This window comes from Triticum urartu, chromosome 1, assembly GCF_003073215.2.
Source record: "Triticum urartu cultivar G1812 chromosome 1, Tu2.1, whole genome shotgun sequence".
In the NCBI taxonomy this organism is placed as follows: Eukaryota; Viridiplantae; Streptophyta; class Magnoliopsida; order Poales; family Poaceae; genus Triticum; species Triticum urartu.
Window position 1 is genome coordinate 8643932 of NC_053022.1, and position 13135 is coordinate 8657066.

The 13135-nt window shown below is 44.7% G+C and overlaps 1 protein-coding gene across 1 annotated transcript; it reads right to left on the bottom strand.

Annotated features, from left to right (window-relative positions):
* Positions 1-2100: 2100 nt before the first annotated feature.
* On the bottom strand, positions 2101-9654 carry LOC125532589 (disease resistance protein RGA4-like). The gene is made up of 2 exons (XM_048696617.1): positions 8701-9654; positions 2101-4395 (listed from the first exon to the last, which is right to left on the bottom strand). The coding sequence occupies exons 1-2, from the start codon at positions 9540-9542 to the stop codon at positions 2349-2351; spliced, it is 2889 nt and encodes a 962-aa protein (XP_048552574.1). The 5' UTR covers positions 9543-9654; the 3' UTR covers positions 2101-2348.
* Positions 9655-13135: the final 3481 nt, after the last annotated feature.

Sequence of the window (13135 nt, forward strand, 5' to 3'; positions counted from 1 at the left end):
CGATCGGGCTCAAATGGGTGTACAAACTCAAGCGCGATGTGAACGGCGACATCCAGAAACACAAGGCGCGTCTGGTGGCTAAGGGCTACGTCCAGAGGTAGGGAGTCGACTTCGAGGAAGTGTTCGCTCATGTGGCGAGCCGTGCGGTTGCTGATTGCGTTCGCCGCGCACGAGGGATGGCAAGTTCACCACATGGACGTCAAAAGCGCCTTCCAAAACGGCAATCTGAAGGAGGAGGTGTACGTCGCGCAGCCACCGGGCTACGTCGTCGAGGGCCAGGAGCACAAGGTGCTCCGCCTCGACAAGGCTCTCTATGGGCTGCGGCAAGCACCGCACGCGTGGAACGCGAAGCTCAACCGCTGCCTGCTGGGCCTCGGTTTCAACAGGAGCCCAGCGGAGCACGCCGTCTATGGACGGGGAATGGGGGCGGCGCGCCTGCTCATCGGCGTGTACGTCGATGACCTGATCATCACTGGCAACAACCACGTCGAGATCGGCAAATTCAAGATGGAGATGCAGAAGCTCTTCTACATGAGCGATCTGGGTCTGCTGAGCTTCTACCTCGGCATTGAACTGAAGCAGACGACAAATGGCATCTCCCTCAACCAGGCAGCGTACGCTGGCAAGATCATCGAGAAAGCCGGCCTGCTGGGCTGTAACCCGTGTCACACTCCTATGGAGCTGCGGTTCAAACTCAGCAGGGTGAGCACAGCTCCGGCCACGGACGAGAAGGCGTACAGAAGCGGCGTGGGCGCGCTGCGTTACCTGGTGCACACGCGCCTGAACCTGGCCTACTCTGTGGGGTACTTGAGCCGTTTCATGGAGGCGCCGACGATGGAGCATCTCGCGGCTGTCAAGCAGATCATCAGGTATGTCGCTGGAACACAGCACCACGGCTGCTACTATGCAAGGGGAGCGACCGGGGCATCTCTGGTCGGGTTCAGCGACAGCGACATGCCAGGCGACGTCGACACATGCAAGAGCACGACCGGCGTCCTCTTCCTCCTCGGACGGAGCCTGATCAGCTGGCAGTCACACAAGCAACGGGTGGTGGCCCTGTCCACCTGTGAGGTGGAGTACATCGCCGCCGCAACGGCGGCTTGCCAGGGCGTCTGGCTCGCTCGGCTGCTTGGTGACATCAAGAAAGAAGAGGCCAACCAGGTCATGCTGAAGATCAACAACAAGGCAGCTATCTCCCTTAGCAAGAATCCCGTCTTCCATGATCGCAGGAAGCACATTGATACAAGGTTTCATTTCCTGCGCGAGTGCGTTGAAGATGGGCGTGTTGAGGTTGAGTTCATCGGCACCAGAGGACAGCTCGCCGACATCCTGACAAAGGCGCTCGGGCGCGCCAAGTTTCGGGAGCTCCGAGAAGAAATTGGTGTGGTTCAAATCCAGTAGTGGTTCAGGGTTTAGGGAGGCAATGTCAGTTAAACCCTGAACCGATCGTAGCTGAGCCGGTTTCCCCGGTTCATTAGTTTGCTTTGCATGTAATAAGGTGCATGGTCGCGGTCTGCGCGTGCCATGCGCGACTAGGAGTAGGAAGTGGCCGCGGTGAGCATGCCCTCTTTGTGAACGTGGGATGGCACGTTCGAACGAGCGGGGTGGTGGCATGCGAATCGTCGGGCCTGTTGGGTTCTTACAGAATAAGAGGAAGCAAAAAAACGAGAAAAGCAGCAAGTTGTGCGCTGCGCAAATCATCGTCTCCTCAACTGAGTTCACCGAGAGAGAACACGAGAGCGAGTGAGTGCGAGAGCTGCCTGACAGGTACCTCCCGCACAATGCCCGGCTGCAGCTCCTGTCATGGGGAATCAGGCCATTGGCGAGGTGTGGCCCACCGACGTGCGGGCATCCCTAGGGCAGACGAGCCCAAGAAGCGCATCGCTGATCTGAAGATTGAGCCATACTGTAATTAAGTAAGTGCATCATCGCTTATCTGATCTATTCTGGTGGCTTCCCTTCGCGTGTGGTGAAAAAGAGCCATGGATGAATAGCACGCCAATCTAATCAATGTACTGAAACACTAAGGCAAGTGTATATATATCGATACTCTGGGTAGTTATATTACAGTTCATTCGTATAAAATGCATATAATCAAAATAGAGTAGTCATTAACCAGCATGATATAGTTTACAAACACAATTACCCTGTTTCCGGAGGTACATATCGCATTACTCAAAGATCAAAGTACAATTTTTTTATGAATAAATATGCTGGAAGGTAATTAAAACCCAGATTGATGGATCAATCCAACCTGAGTAGAGGAAGACACGCAAGTAGAGGCCCCGAGGAAGATCCATGAGTTGTCACGCGGCACGCCATAAATTTATAGAGAACTTCAAGAACAACTATGCATGTTTCTTCTCCACATATGGCCTGTTGATGTGTCCCTCTACGAATTTTTTCCATCCTTTCACTGTATCATCAGTAGCATAACGGTGGAGTATCAGCTCACTGAGGTTTGACAGATGTGTTATGCCCGAGACTCCACGAAGTACTGGACAAAGCAGCTCAAGAGAACCCAGAAGGTTCATAGCTCCTTCGTCGATCAGTATAGGCGGGAGCTTTGACGACTGAAAGCACAGCCAGACGAGGCTTTCGAATCCACCAGCTTTCACATGGAAGACGTGATTCCATAATCCATCAACATCCTCTGCGAGCTTGAGATATTGCAGGCAATGCAAGTGCTGCAGCTCTGACAATTCCTCGCTCTTGCGACCAGTTGAGAAGAGGTGCAGCTTCTTGAGATTACTCACCTGTTTTAACTCGGCAGGCTTAGGCAGGCTTCCCAATCCTTGACGAAGTTTGATGGCACTTATAGTGCCGCCGGTCTTGAGAAAATCCAAAAAGGCATTTGGGACACCATTGAAATCAACAGACACAGAGTCGAGATCCATAGAAGGATCCGAATCGATAGAACGCTTCTTAAGAGTGGATTCCAGACCAGTGTGAACCAGATTCCTATCACCAGGGATTGGTTCTGGTATAGAAGTGGCAGGAACTGTGCTGCTCGGAGCTTCCTTGTACCACACCTTTACCTTCTTCAGCTTTGTGGCGTGTTGTACTACATCTACAACAATCTCTAAACATGGTGTCTTGTGGACAGATATTCCACCAAGAGTGTGCAGTTGACTTCTCTTTTCTGAAAAAAACTTGGCAACCTTGTCTCTGTTTTTGTTGTCCACGTTGGTTAGCTCAAACTTACCAAACAGGTAGGCAATCCGTGGGAGCATGATGACTTCCACAGGCAATTTTTCCACCACTGTGCCCCGAGTGTCCAGCGTCTCTAAACATTGGAGCTCCTTCACATTTTCGGGAAGCTCCTTGGTATCTGAATTTCTGAGGCTGAGAAACCTGAGAAGCAGCAACCCACATATGTTACCAAGAACCTCCTTTGTAAGCCCAGTGCAACCTTCGAGGTCCAAGATTCTCACCAGCTTGCATTCCTCAAAATCCAGAATTCTACTATTGAATATTGCCAAGGACCTGAGAACAGACAAATCCATTCCCTCTGGACGTGTGGTGCCTCGTACAAGGGAGCTGGACTGAACAGTGAGCCGGCGGACTTTGCCGGTTCTGCTATGCAGAGCCTTGTCCTCGTGAATCAGACTCGTGAAGTTTCTGGACACTGCTATCTTGATGGTAAACTCGAGCATTATACTATGCACTCGGCACCTCTTGGCAACGTTGGTATAGTTGCGAATGGGAACGGGCTCAATCATACTATGGTCCATCAATTTCCTCAAACACTCGCGGACATCTCCAACAATCAACTGTTGATCTTTGGCTACATCGTCATCTCTAGGAAGCAATCCTTCAGCTATTAATCTTCTGACTAGGGAATTGGTGGTTGTCTGATGACCATGGGATAATATGCTTACATAAAGTAAGCATTCCTTCTCACCATGTTTGAGGTTCTCGTAGGGTTCAACAAGCGCCCTTCTCATTTCCGCAAATGCTGAGAAATCCTCAGAGGAGGTCTCACGACATGCCAGGCAGTCACGAAGTTCTTGGCTCACTTGCTTAAAATCTTTAATTGTCGGATCTGGTCCTTTCTGACGCAAATATTTAGCTGTACTGATCAGCGCCATTGGTAGGCCATCACACTTTTTGGTGATGATATCAACATCATTGTCGCGCAAGTCAAATTCATCTTCGGCTGAGTAGGCATCATCTTGCCAGAACTTTGCCCGGAATAGTCTTCTTGAATTTTCTTCGTCCAGACCTTTCATTGTGTACATATAACTGCCAGGTCTGCCACAGCTTCGCGCCCTGGCGACGGATGGAACGATTGTGCTCAAAATTATTCTGCTGTCCATGACATTTCCGCGGAATGCATTACTTATGTCCTTCCATGGTGTCACTCGCTCCACGTCATCAACAAAGACCAGGTACCTAACAATATTGAGAATGAGTATATCCTTTTATGAGAGCATGTACAAAGATATATATGTGTACTTGTGCAGTATAGCCTACTGATATAGTATTCAAAATGTATCTGTATTATGTTTTATTTACGCAAAAAAGTGGCCGTGTCTTGTCCAGAAATAGTTTCTAAAATCTTTTGCACAACTGCCGTTTACTTAGTCCTGCTATTCATACTTCTTTGGTGTAATTAATTTCAAAGTATTTTTTATTGATTTCTTCTCAAGATGGCAACGGGGACGAAACCCACCGGGTTTTGCTTGCCTAGACCCATCCACGTCCCCGTCAACGTGCGCGGGGTTAAATTTTTGCTCGTCCCCTAAACCCGTCGGGTTTTCTAACCCACGGGAAACCCGTCCCCACAAGCAGTCAATGAAACAACAACATTTAAAAGAAAAACAGGGGCATATTACAGTAGCAGGCGACGACTGGGGGACTTACGTTTAGGTTTAGGTGTTGTGTTGTGCGGGAGAGAGAGGCCTGAGCGAGGGGTTGGTTTGTACTCCAGGGTCTCGACATTGTGGGGCTCGGCCTCTCGGACTCTGTGGCTTTGAAACACCTGAGTCGACATGGATCAGTGCATGCAAAAAAACGTACTTTGACGGGTGTTTTGGGTTTGGGGTTCGGATAGTACTCAAACGGGTTTAAACCCGTGAGATATGCCGAGTTTTATAATGTACCCACGAGCAGCCCCCCGGGGATAGAAAGTCGCACATCCCCGTCCCCTAATAGGGCAAAAACCCGGGGGGGGGGGGGCGCGGTTTTCGGGGCCTCATTGCCATCTTGAGTTTCTTCTAGATGGGTGAATAGTTTGGACCCTAAAGAACCTATCACAAATTTAGAAGCCAATTTGATCTAGATGTTTTCTGAACAAGGAATGTGAGATTTTGAACCTTTTGGCACAAGTATGACCTTGAACTGACAAAGTTACAGCAAGATATTTAATGTCACACCGAGCTACCTAAAAAGTGCACATGGACCACCTAATTTCGTGTCTGAATGATTGTACTTAGGTTTTTCATTCTTTATCATGGACCACCTAACGACGGGTGAATTGATCTAAATTTCTAATTAAACTTCAAATTGAAAGTGGCATTTTCCCTTTAGATTCATTAGCGGATAACAAAGGAAGGAGGAAAAGATGCAGATTCAATCCCCAGAGGCCTTGTTTAGATTAAATGTTGATTAGGTGCCTCAAAAAAAATGTATTCTAACATTTAGCTTGAATAATCTACTTCTGAGGCAACAGGTCCGTAGAAGTAACTATTTAGCAATATCCCTATCTTTTGAATTACGTGAGCTCCCCAACATGATTCCATCCTCCTTTTGACGATCATATGAGATGCCAACATTGATTATGGTAACTCTATCTTTGATTGTTTCATTATGCTTGATTGATATAATTTTGTTATTATGTTTGAACGATTCAAGGATATATGTGGATATTCAGTTTGGAGCCGAGTTCAGATGCTCATGATATCGGTACCTGTGAGTCATCTTCGAGATTCGAAGGACATGATGTATTACTTTGTGTAAGTCGTATTTCCTCAAAACTGAATTTGGCTCACATCGCCATCCTCTAATCAATGTTACAAATAGCAAGAGCATGTGAGCTCGGGAGCCCAAAACGCTCCCCTCGAATATATGTATATAGTGTATCCTTATTGTCAAGGTTAACCTTGGGCATGCTATGTTGTGTTAACACAAAGAGACGTGTGCATCAGATGAAGTGCATCGAGGGATGCGAATTGCCAAATTGAAAGGACATCTTAGCCCCTAATTTCGTTTTGGTGTTAATGGTGAGTGATTAGTGGGACTACTGTCTTAGCTAGTGTTCAAAGATGATTAGTCCCAAAGCATTGAAAAAAAAGGATGGAGACCTCACAAGCGAAAATCGATATGTGTCGGTGTGTAAATTTCCATCTTTTTTGTTTATTTGAGTCGTCTGAACGTTGCATCATTAAGAGGGTGAAATAAAGTTCAAGGTGGTGTATCATTGATACATATACATCCCATGATATGCATATGGCCTTGATATATTTTTCACCGAGTAAAGGTAACTACTCCAAAGCCTCATTACAACTGTTTCAATGAAGGTCGGGTAGCCTCGGATAGTGATACCTCTTGGATTGGCCTGGAAGTATATGGCATGAGTTACAGATCCTAGGGAAATCCCTTGCTATTTGGTCCAGATTTGAGCCCAAAGGAAGTTGGATTTAAATGGGGGACATTGATGCCCTCTCATGGATCTAGAGGCTGAGGACAAGGAGGGGGAGGTTGTCCAGGCCACGAGGAAGGACAATGTCCCCGAGGAGATTGAGGACAATGACACTGACGACGATATTGTTGGGGCTTTGTCTTATCCTTTGCACATCCCTTGATCTTACAGTGGCAGGCGGCTGATACATGGAGTGATCAAATGCCACACCCTTGGGATGAGTACAAGAGGTATGGCGGTTGTAAAGCTGTAATGATGCATTTAGTTGATAATCTATGAAATATGTTTACTAATCCCTACAAACTCACTAATTAGGGGGGGGGGGCGTCACTGTTGTGGTATACACCATCGACGTTGGACTAGTGATGGGTGCCATCCAGAGTTACTGGTGGTATGACCTGCAGTAGTGAGTGACGGATTTTGATTGAATGTTGTGTCTTCTGGACATAACGGAATGTTGATGTGAATACTTGTGAATGCTGATGTCAGTTCTGTTCTGCTAGTTGCAGGAGATATGGCCACAAAAAGCAGGGGAGTGGCGATTTGGTGCTCCAGCACACATGGTCCCAATATCTGGAATGTACATGAGGGCATTGGGACATGTTCCTGGCTGTTTTGGTGGCAGGTACTGTTTGGTAGAAAGTCGATTTAATATGTGGATATGTATGTTGCAGTGGGGTACGATGCTCCCAACAGTGCACTCGTAGTTTAGCGGGTGGTTTCCGTGGATGCGTCACTAGCACGGTGGCATTTGAATTGTGGAAAGAAATACACGGTGCAATCCGCATCTTGAGGGGAGTGTATGGTCCAGATTCCATGTGCAGGTGAGCTCAAGAACCAAATGGAATATCCGACCAGTTGTAGTTATTTTCAACAAATTCCAAGTGAAATTTGTGAAATAAAAGTTGCTTTGGCTCTCTCCAGGGCTGTCATGCATCAATCGTGTAAGAGCATCTACAACGGTCGACGCTAATTTAGGCGCTTACAGAGGGGAAGTGTATTTCAGAAGTTTAAAAACAATCTAAGCGCTCTCTTTCATTGTAGGTTCCGACAAGAGGTGCTAAATATGGATCAGAAACAAGGCCAAGCGCTATCTTGCTTGTGCGTGAAATAAAAGGCAACCGCTCGAAGCATTATTTAGTGATGCGGCCATGCCATGAATTGATGGACACAGTACCTTTGAGGTATTAATCATGAATAAAAATCCATCGAGGTGGTCCTCCCTAAAAGTTGCGCATCAGGAAGTTATAGATACAACATGGTTGTGGGTAGTGGCCGCAAAAGCACCTACCATTATGCAACTGAATGTCATTGTCGGTCGATCAAACTGCCTTACATGGCCTTTTGTGTCCACCTCGGAAAGACTATGTATTAATGAGAAAATTTTCTTTCAATTATGAATTCAAGGGTATAAATTTTATCACACATAACCTATATTTGACTGATTTAATTTATGATCAAACTTTAATTTTACAATCATGTGCATCTTATTCATTGGAATGGAGAGAATATCTATTATGATCCTCTTTCTAGTATGTGGCCTGGTTGGGGCTTCCGGCTTTAGATGTTAGACATTTGTGCGATGTTTGTTTGGTACTAGACTCAAATTATCGGCACCCCTTCATCAAGTCGATATGAGTAGCGACATATGTTGCTAAGATGATGTACTACTATTAAGGTCTTTGTGAATAATTAATAAAATGGCTGCCTCCATCTCCCAGATGCAGAGGCATGGGGTCATCCTCCTTTTTGAATAAAAAAGGTCTGAATCACTACAACAATATTTTGCAAGAGGTAAAAACTACACAAATCTAAATATGATTTTCAAGATATGATCGTGTGTCCTAGCACATGGTATTTTTTTCGTGAACAAATTCAGTTTCTTCGATCTATAACCCTCTAGTTGTAGCCATGTGAGAGATTTTACCTACTTATAATATTAGCACATTATTTGCTCTTTAGTTTTGAATCCTGTGTGATAGATTTTACCTTGTTTTATTATTTTTCCTGAACTAGACGCATATGAGAGAGAGAGAGAGAGAGAGAGAGAGAGAGACCTTTTGTCTTTTCGGAAATGTTGCACAGCTTTGGAGGTACTCCAGGGGGCTGGTGATAGACGAACCACTCGGAGAATCATGTTTAAAAAACGTTGCAAAGCTTGGGAGATTCTTCCAATTAGTGATGTAGGAATAACTTCTTCGAGGATCTTGTTTAGAATACCCGCAGGGATGTGGTCGGAGGCCACAACCCATGCCTTGTAATGGAAATCCTTGGTGACAGCATCATCTTCATAGAGTGTCCTTGCGAGGGCAGTCTTCCCTGAGCCGCTACATCCGATGATGGAGATGACGCTTAGTCTCCCTCGATTGGGCTCAACGTGTGGCGAGAGAAGCTCCTTAATCTCCATTTTGGGTGCTTGGATGCCCACGAGATCCACCTCTTGAGCATAAGAAATTGGAGCTCTAGTCGATGACGGTGGACTGGCCAACGTTGAAGTTCCCCCGGTCGGTCGTGGCATCGGTTCAAAGCTTTTTGGCAGCTCTTCTATCAGACTCTTGATGCGATCCTTGAAATCGCCAATGAGCTGAATAAGTTGAGGACAAGAGTCTAACCCCACCGCAGCGAGGAAGAAGGAGCGACATGGTCCGGGAACCCAGAGAGCTTGTATGAAGTCATCGATATCAAAAGCCAGCTCCTGCAGCTGCAATTGCATTCCTGGTGCCAGTTGCAGCTGCTTTCTCTTGAAGCGCCCTTCAACATCGATGAGTATCTGGAGATTATTCTTCATGGAAATGAGGCCAACGGCAAGCGAGTCTCTGCGCTCGATGTTTTCCTCTATAAGGTCAGCCAGCGTCTTCATGCACCCCATCACGCTCTTGATCAGGCTGATGACCTCCATTGTTCTCCACTCCGCACATCTCCCTCTCACACCCTATGAGGAAATGACTTCCATCAAGCGTACAGGATGTACACTCAGTAATAGAGGAACGATAGACTGCATATATAAGGAGCATGAGAGTATTATGCCAATCACAATTCTAGCCGGTTGCAAGAGTTCTACATAGATTCTTTTATATGCATTTGTAATTCCTACATAATTTAGTTATCAATAAGTATTTGTAATGAAAATTTACCTTTTTTTTTGCTGCTTTCTCAAAACTTCCTTCCAAAGCAAGGTTGATGGCTGATGTAAACTACATTAAAAATGATCATGCCTAGAGAGAGAGAGAGAGAGAGAGAGACATAAAGCAAACTGTGTGCGCCAGCACGGAATCTAGTCCTTATACGTGATTCTTTGATAAATCATGCACCATCCCGCAAAATTCTTTGTAGAATTTTCATCCAGGAAAGGTATGTACCTGCACTTAAATGTATCATGCATTCAGGGCCATCTTAGAAATGGTTCCCATAGAACGTTATATTGCTTCAACTCGATGGATATCCCTTGCTAAGTCCACAGCTGCACTTCGTTAAGTAAACATTTTCTAATTAGCGCCCACTAAATACAACTCCCACATGTGGACACACCATCACCCACGCTACGTGTGAAGAATAATCCCATAGGTAGGTTCGTCACCACATGCGAATCACTATGGATATGCTTATATGAACTTGAAGTCTTCATTATAGATACAGCCACACATCCGAGACCGAGAGACAGAGAGAAATAGAGAGGCCAGTAGAGAGAGATTGAGATCTAGATCATGGAGGGTCTACCTTTGGTGTGCTATTCGACAGGGACAATAAATTCCCTTTTGGCCAAGCTCACAAAACTGAAGAATCATTCCAATCCAACAGAAGAGTTTTCCGACCTGACAGAAAACTTCAAGAAAGCTGTGCGGAGCCTTAAGGAGGATTTCTGCGACAAGCTCGGCGTACCCACAGTGTGTATGAAGCAAGTCAGGGAGCTGGTCTTCGAAATCGAAGACTGGATTGATCAGAAGCTGGAGACCGACATGTTGGATCCATCGGACACAAAAGAAATCCAATATTTCATGACCGAGATCAGGGAAGCGCATGAGCGCTTCACATGGTATGGCGATCTTTTCAAGGAGGTGCTCACCGAGCCCGGTCTTGATGTTGTTGCACCCAGCAAAATTACCATCAACCCTCGACTGCCCATCGAGGAGAAATCTTGCCGTGGTATTCTCGATGGCCCAAGACACAAGATCGTCAAACACCTAACAGAAGATAAGGAGGAGATGAGAAAGGTGGTGTCTATTGTCGGAATGGAAGGCCTTGGTAAGACTACTCTTGCCAAGGAGATCTATTCGGAGCTTCAACTTCATCGGCAGTTCGAGTGCCAAGCTTTCGTCTCTGCTGGCAGAAGACCTGCCATGAGGGAGATACTAAATGATATACTCTGTCAAGTAAAGCCTTGGAGTGCTAAATTACGTAGCTACGAGAAAGCTAAGGATGTGGAAGAAATTATCACTGAGCTCCAAGAATACTTCGGCACTAAGAGGTACTAGCAATTACTCCTACATTGTTATATGGTATACCATTGTAACTTCATTCATGGTTCTCCAAATAATGAGATGGTAAAAAACAGATATTCGAAAACAAAATTATTAGGTTCATTATTTCATATTCCCGCCATCCGGAAATACTTGTCGAAGAAATGAATGTATCTAGACGTATTTTAGTTGTAGATACATTCATTTTTATCCGTTTGTGTGACAAATAAATTGGGTCGGAGGGAGTATTAATTTAGCATTCCAATGCCTGATTTTGTCCACCTGAAGTTCATCATAGCCCATACTTTCTCTAAATATGCAGTGGCAGGCCTTGAGGTGAATATCAGTTTACAAAGAAATAGATTGCATAATGTCAAATTTCCGGTTAGGCATTTGCTAGACGTGATATGCAGTACTGTCTTCGTTGGCAAATTTGGCTACTGAACAACATTTTATTATTTTTAGTTAATTATATTTTTTCTCCCTTCTTTTGTTGTGAGTTCGCATGTGTGGTGAGGTGACGTGTCTGCTTATTGAGAAAAATAATATTATTGAAGATCAACTATTTAGGTATACTAGAGATCATACCCACGCGTTGTTGTGGGAATTGATTGCCATTTCAGTGAGATTTGGTTGTATGAAGAAACATTAACATTTTAGATCAATAATATAAGAATTAAAAACAAAATACATATATATATATATATATTATTTTATTTTGTTATTGTTTTTTGACAAAGAGTGGATATAAACATAATGATTACACATACGGCCTCTACATAGTTAGCATGCACACAACCAACACCAACGCGTGCACACAAAAACCCAACGGCAAATAGCAAAGTCATATAAGACCAAAGCTATGCTTAAGCGAGGAAAAAGAAGAAACCCCGAAGCGATCCGATCTGCGATCAGCAAACTACAACAAAGACCATATTTGCACCAACCATCTCATGACACCACAAGGACAACGAGTTTCTTCAACAGCAACACCTCCAGGAGGGGAGTGGCACTCGATCACCACCGTCACCGGGTACAACCACCAAGGCCAGAGTCTAGGTTTTCACCCTAAAGAACCAATCCGAGCATGTCCGAGCAACGCCTTCAACCAGATAATGATGCAAAAGCATTACCATTGCCAGGTCTAGCCAACTTGGATCAGACCTAGATTTTTACCCTGGAACTCGAGACCGGGTACTTGAGAAGTACCATCATCGGAGTCAATTGTGCGTTATCGCCACCACTTTTCCACAATCCTAAGCAGGGGCGGGCCCAGGAATTCAAGACTGTGTATTCAAAATTTCAATTTTTTTGGAAGCCTATAGCCTTCCTCTTGACGCGTATAATCGATTGTAGCAGTATATTGTACTAGTTCTAAAATATATACAAGATATCACATAATATATTATATTCATGAAAATTGATCATAACTTTGGTATTGTTCAACATATCTAAGTAAAAAAAATTAAACATATCATGAGGAAATCTAAGATCTGTAGAGGATAGAAATAGAAATGATAAGAAACCTCATTACACGATAACTTTGCGATCCTTGATGCTTTTAAAATGAGTGGTGATGTCCTGATCCTCATCCGTGTTCTTCCTCTTCATGTTTTACACCTGAAAAGTAAAATTGTTCAAGTTTCAGAGTACTAATCGTTATACATAATGATCCTTGTAACAAATTCAAAATTTGTAAAAGTTCTCACATTACAAACTCAAATGAAAAATAGCAAATTTTCATGTCAAACATTCATAATTGACCACAAACAAGTCTCTAATTTCACTGTAATTAAATAAAAGACAAGTGGTCGGACTAACTTATAGGAGCTCAAACCCTACCCCTCTCTATACTTCAGCAATGCAGCGGCCTGCTGGACAGCGAGAACAAAAGTGTGTCGGTACTCTGCACTTATAGATGAAATTCAGTTTGAATCAGCATGAGGGGAGAGATCCTACTTTCAGAAGTCGAAGGATTGGTACTTCTAATTAGCAATTATACCTTCAATAGATCAATCTGTGGTTCTGGCAGTTG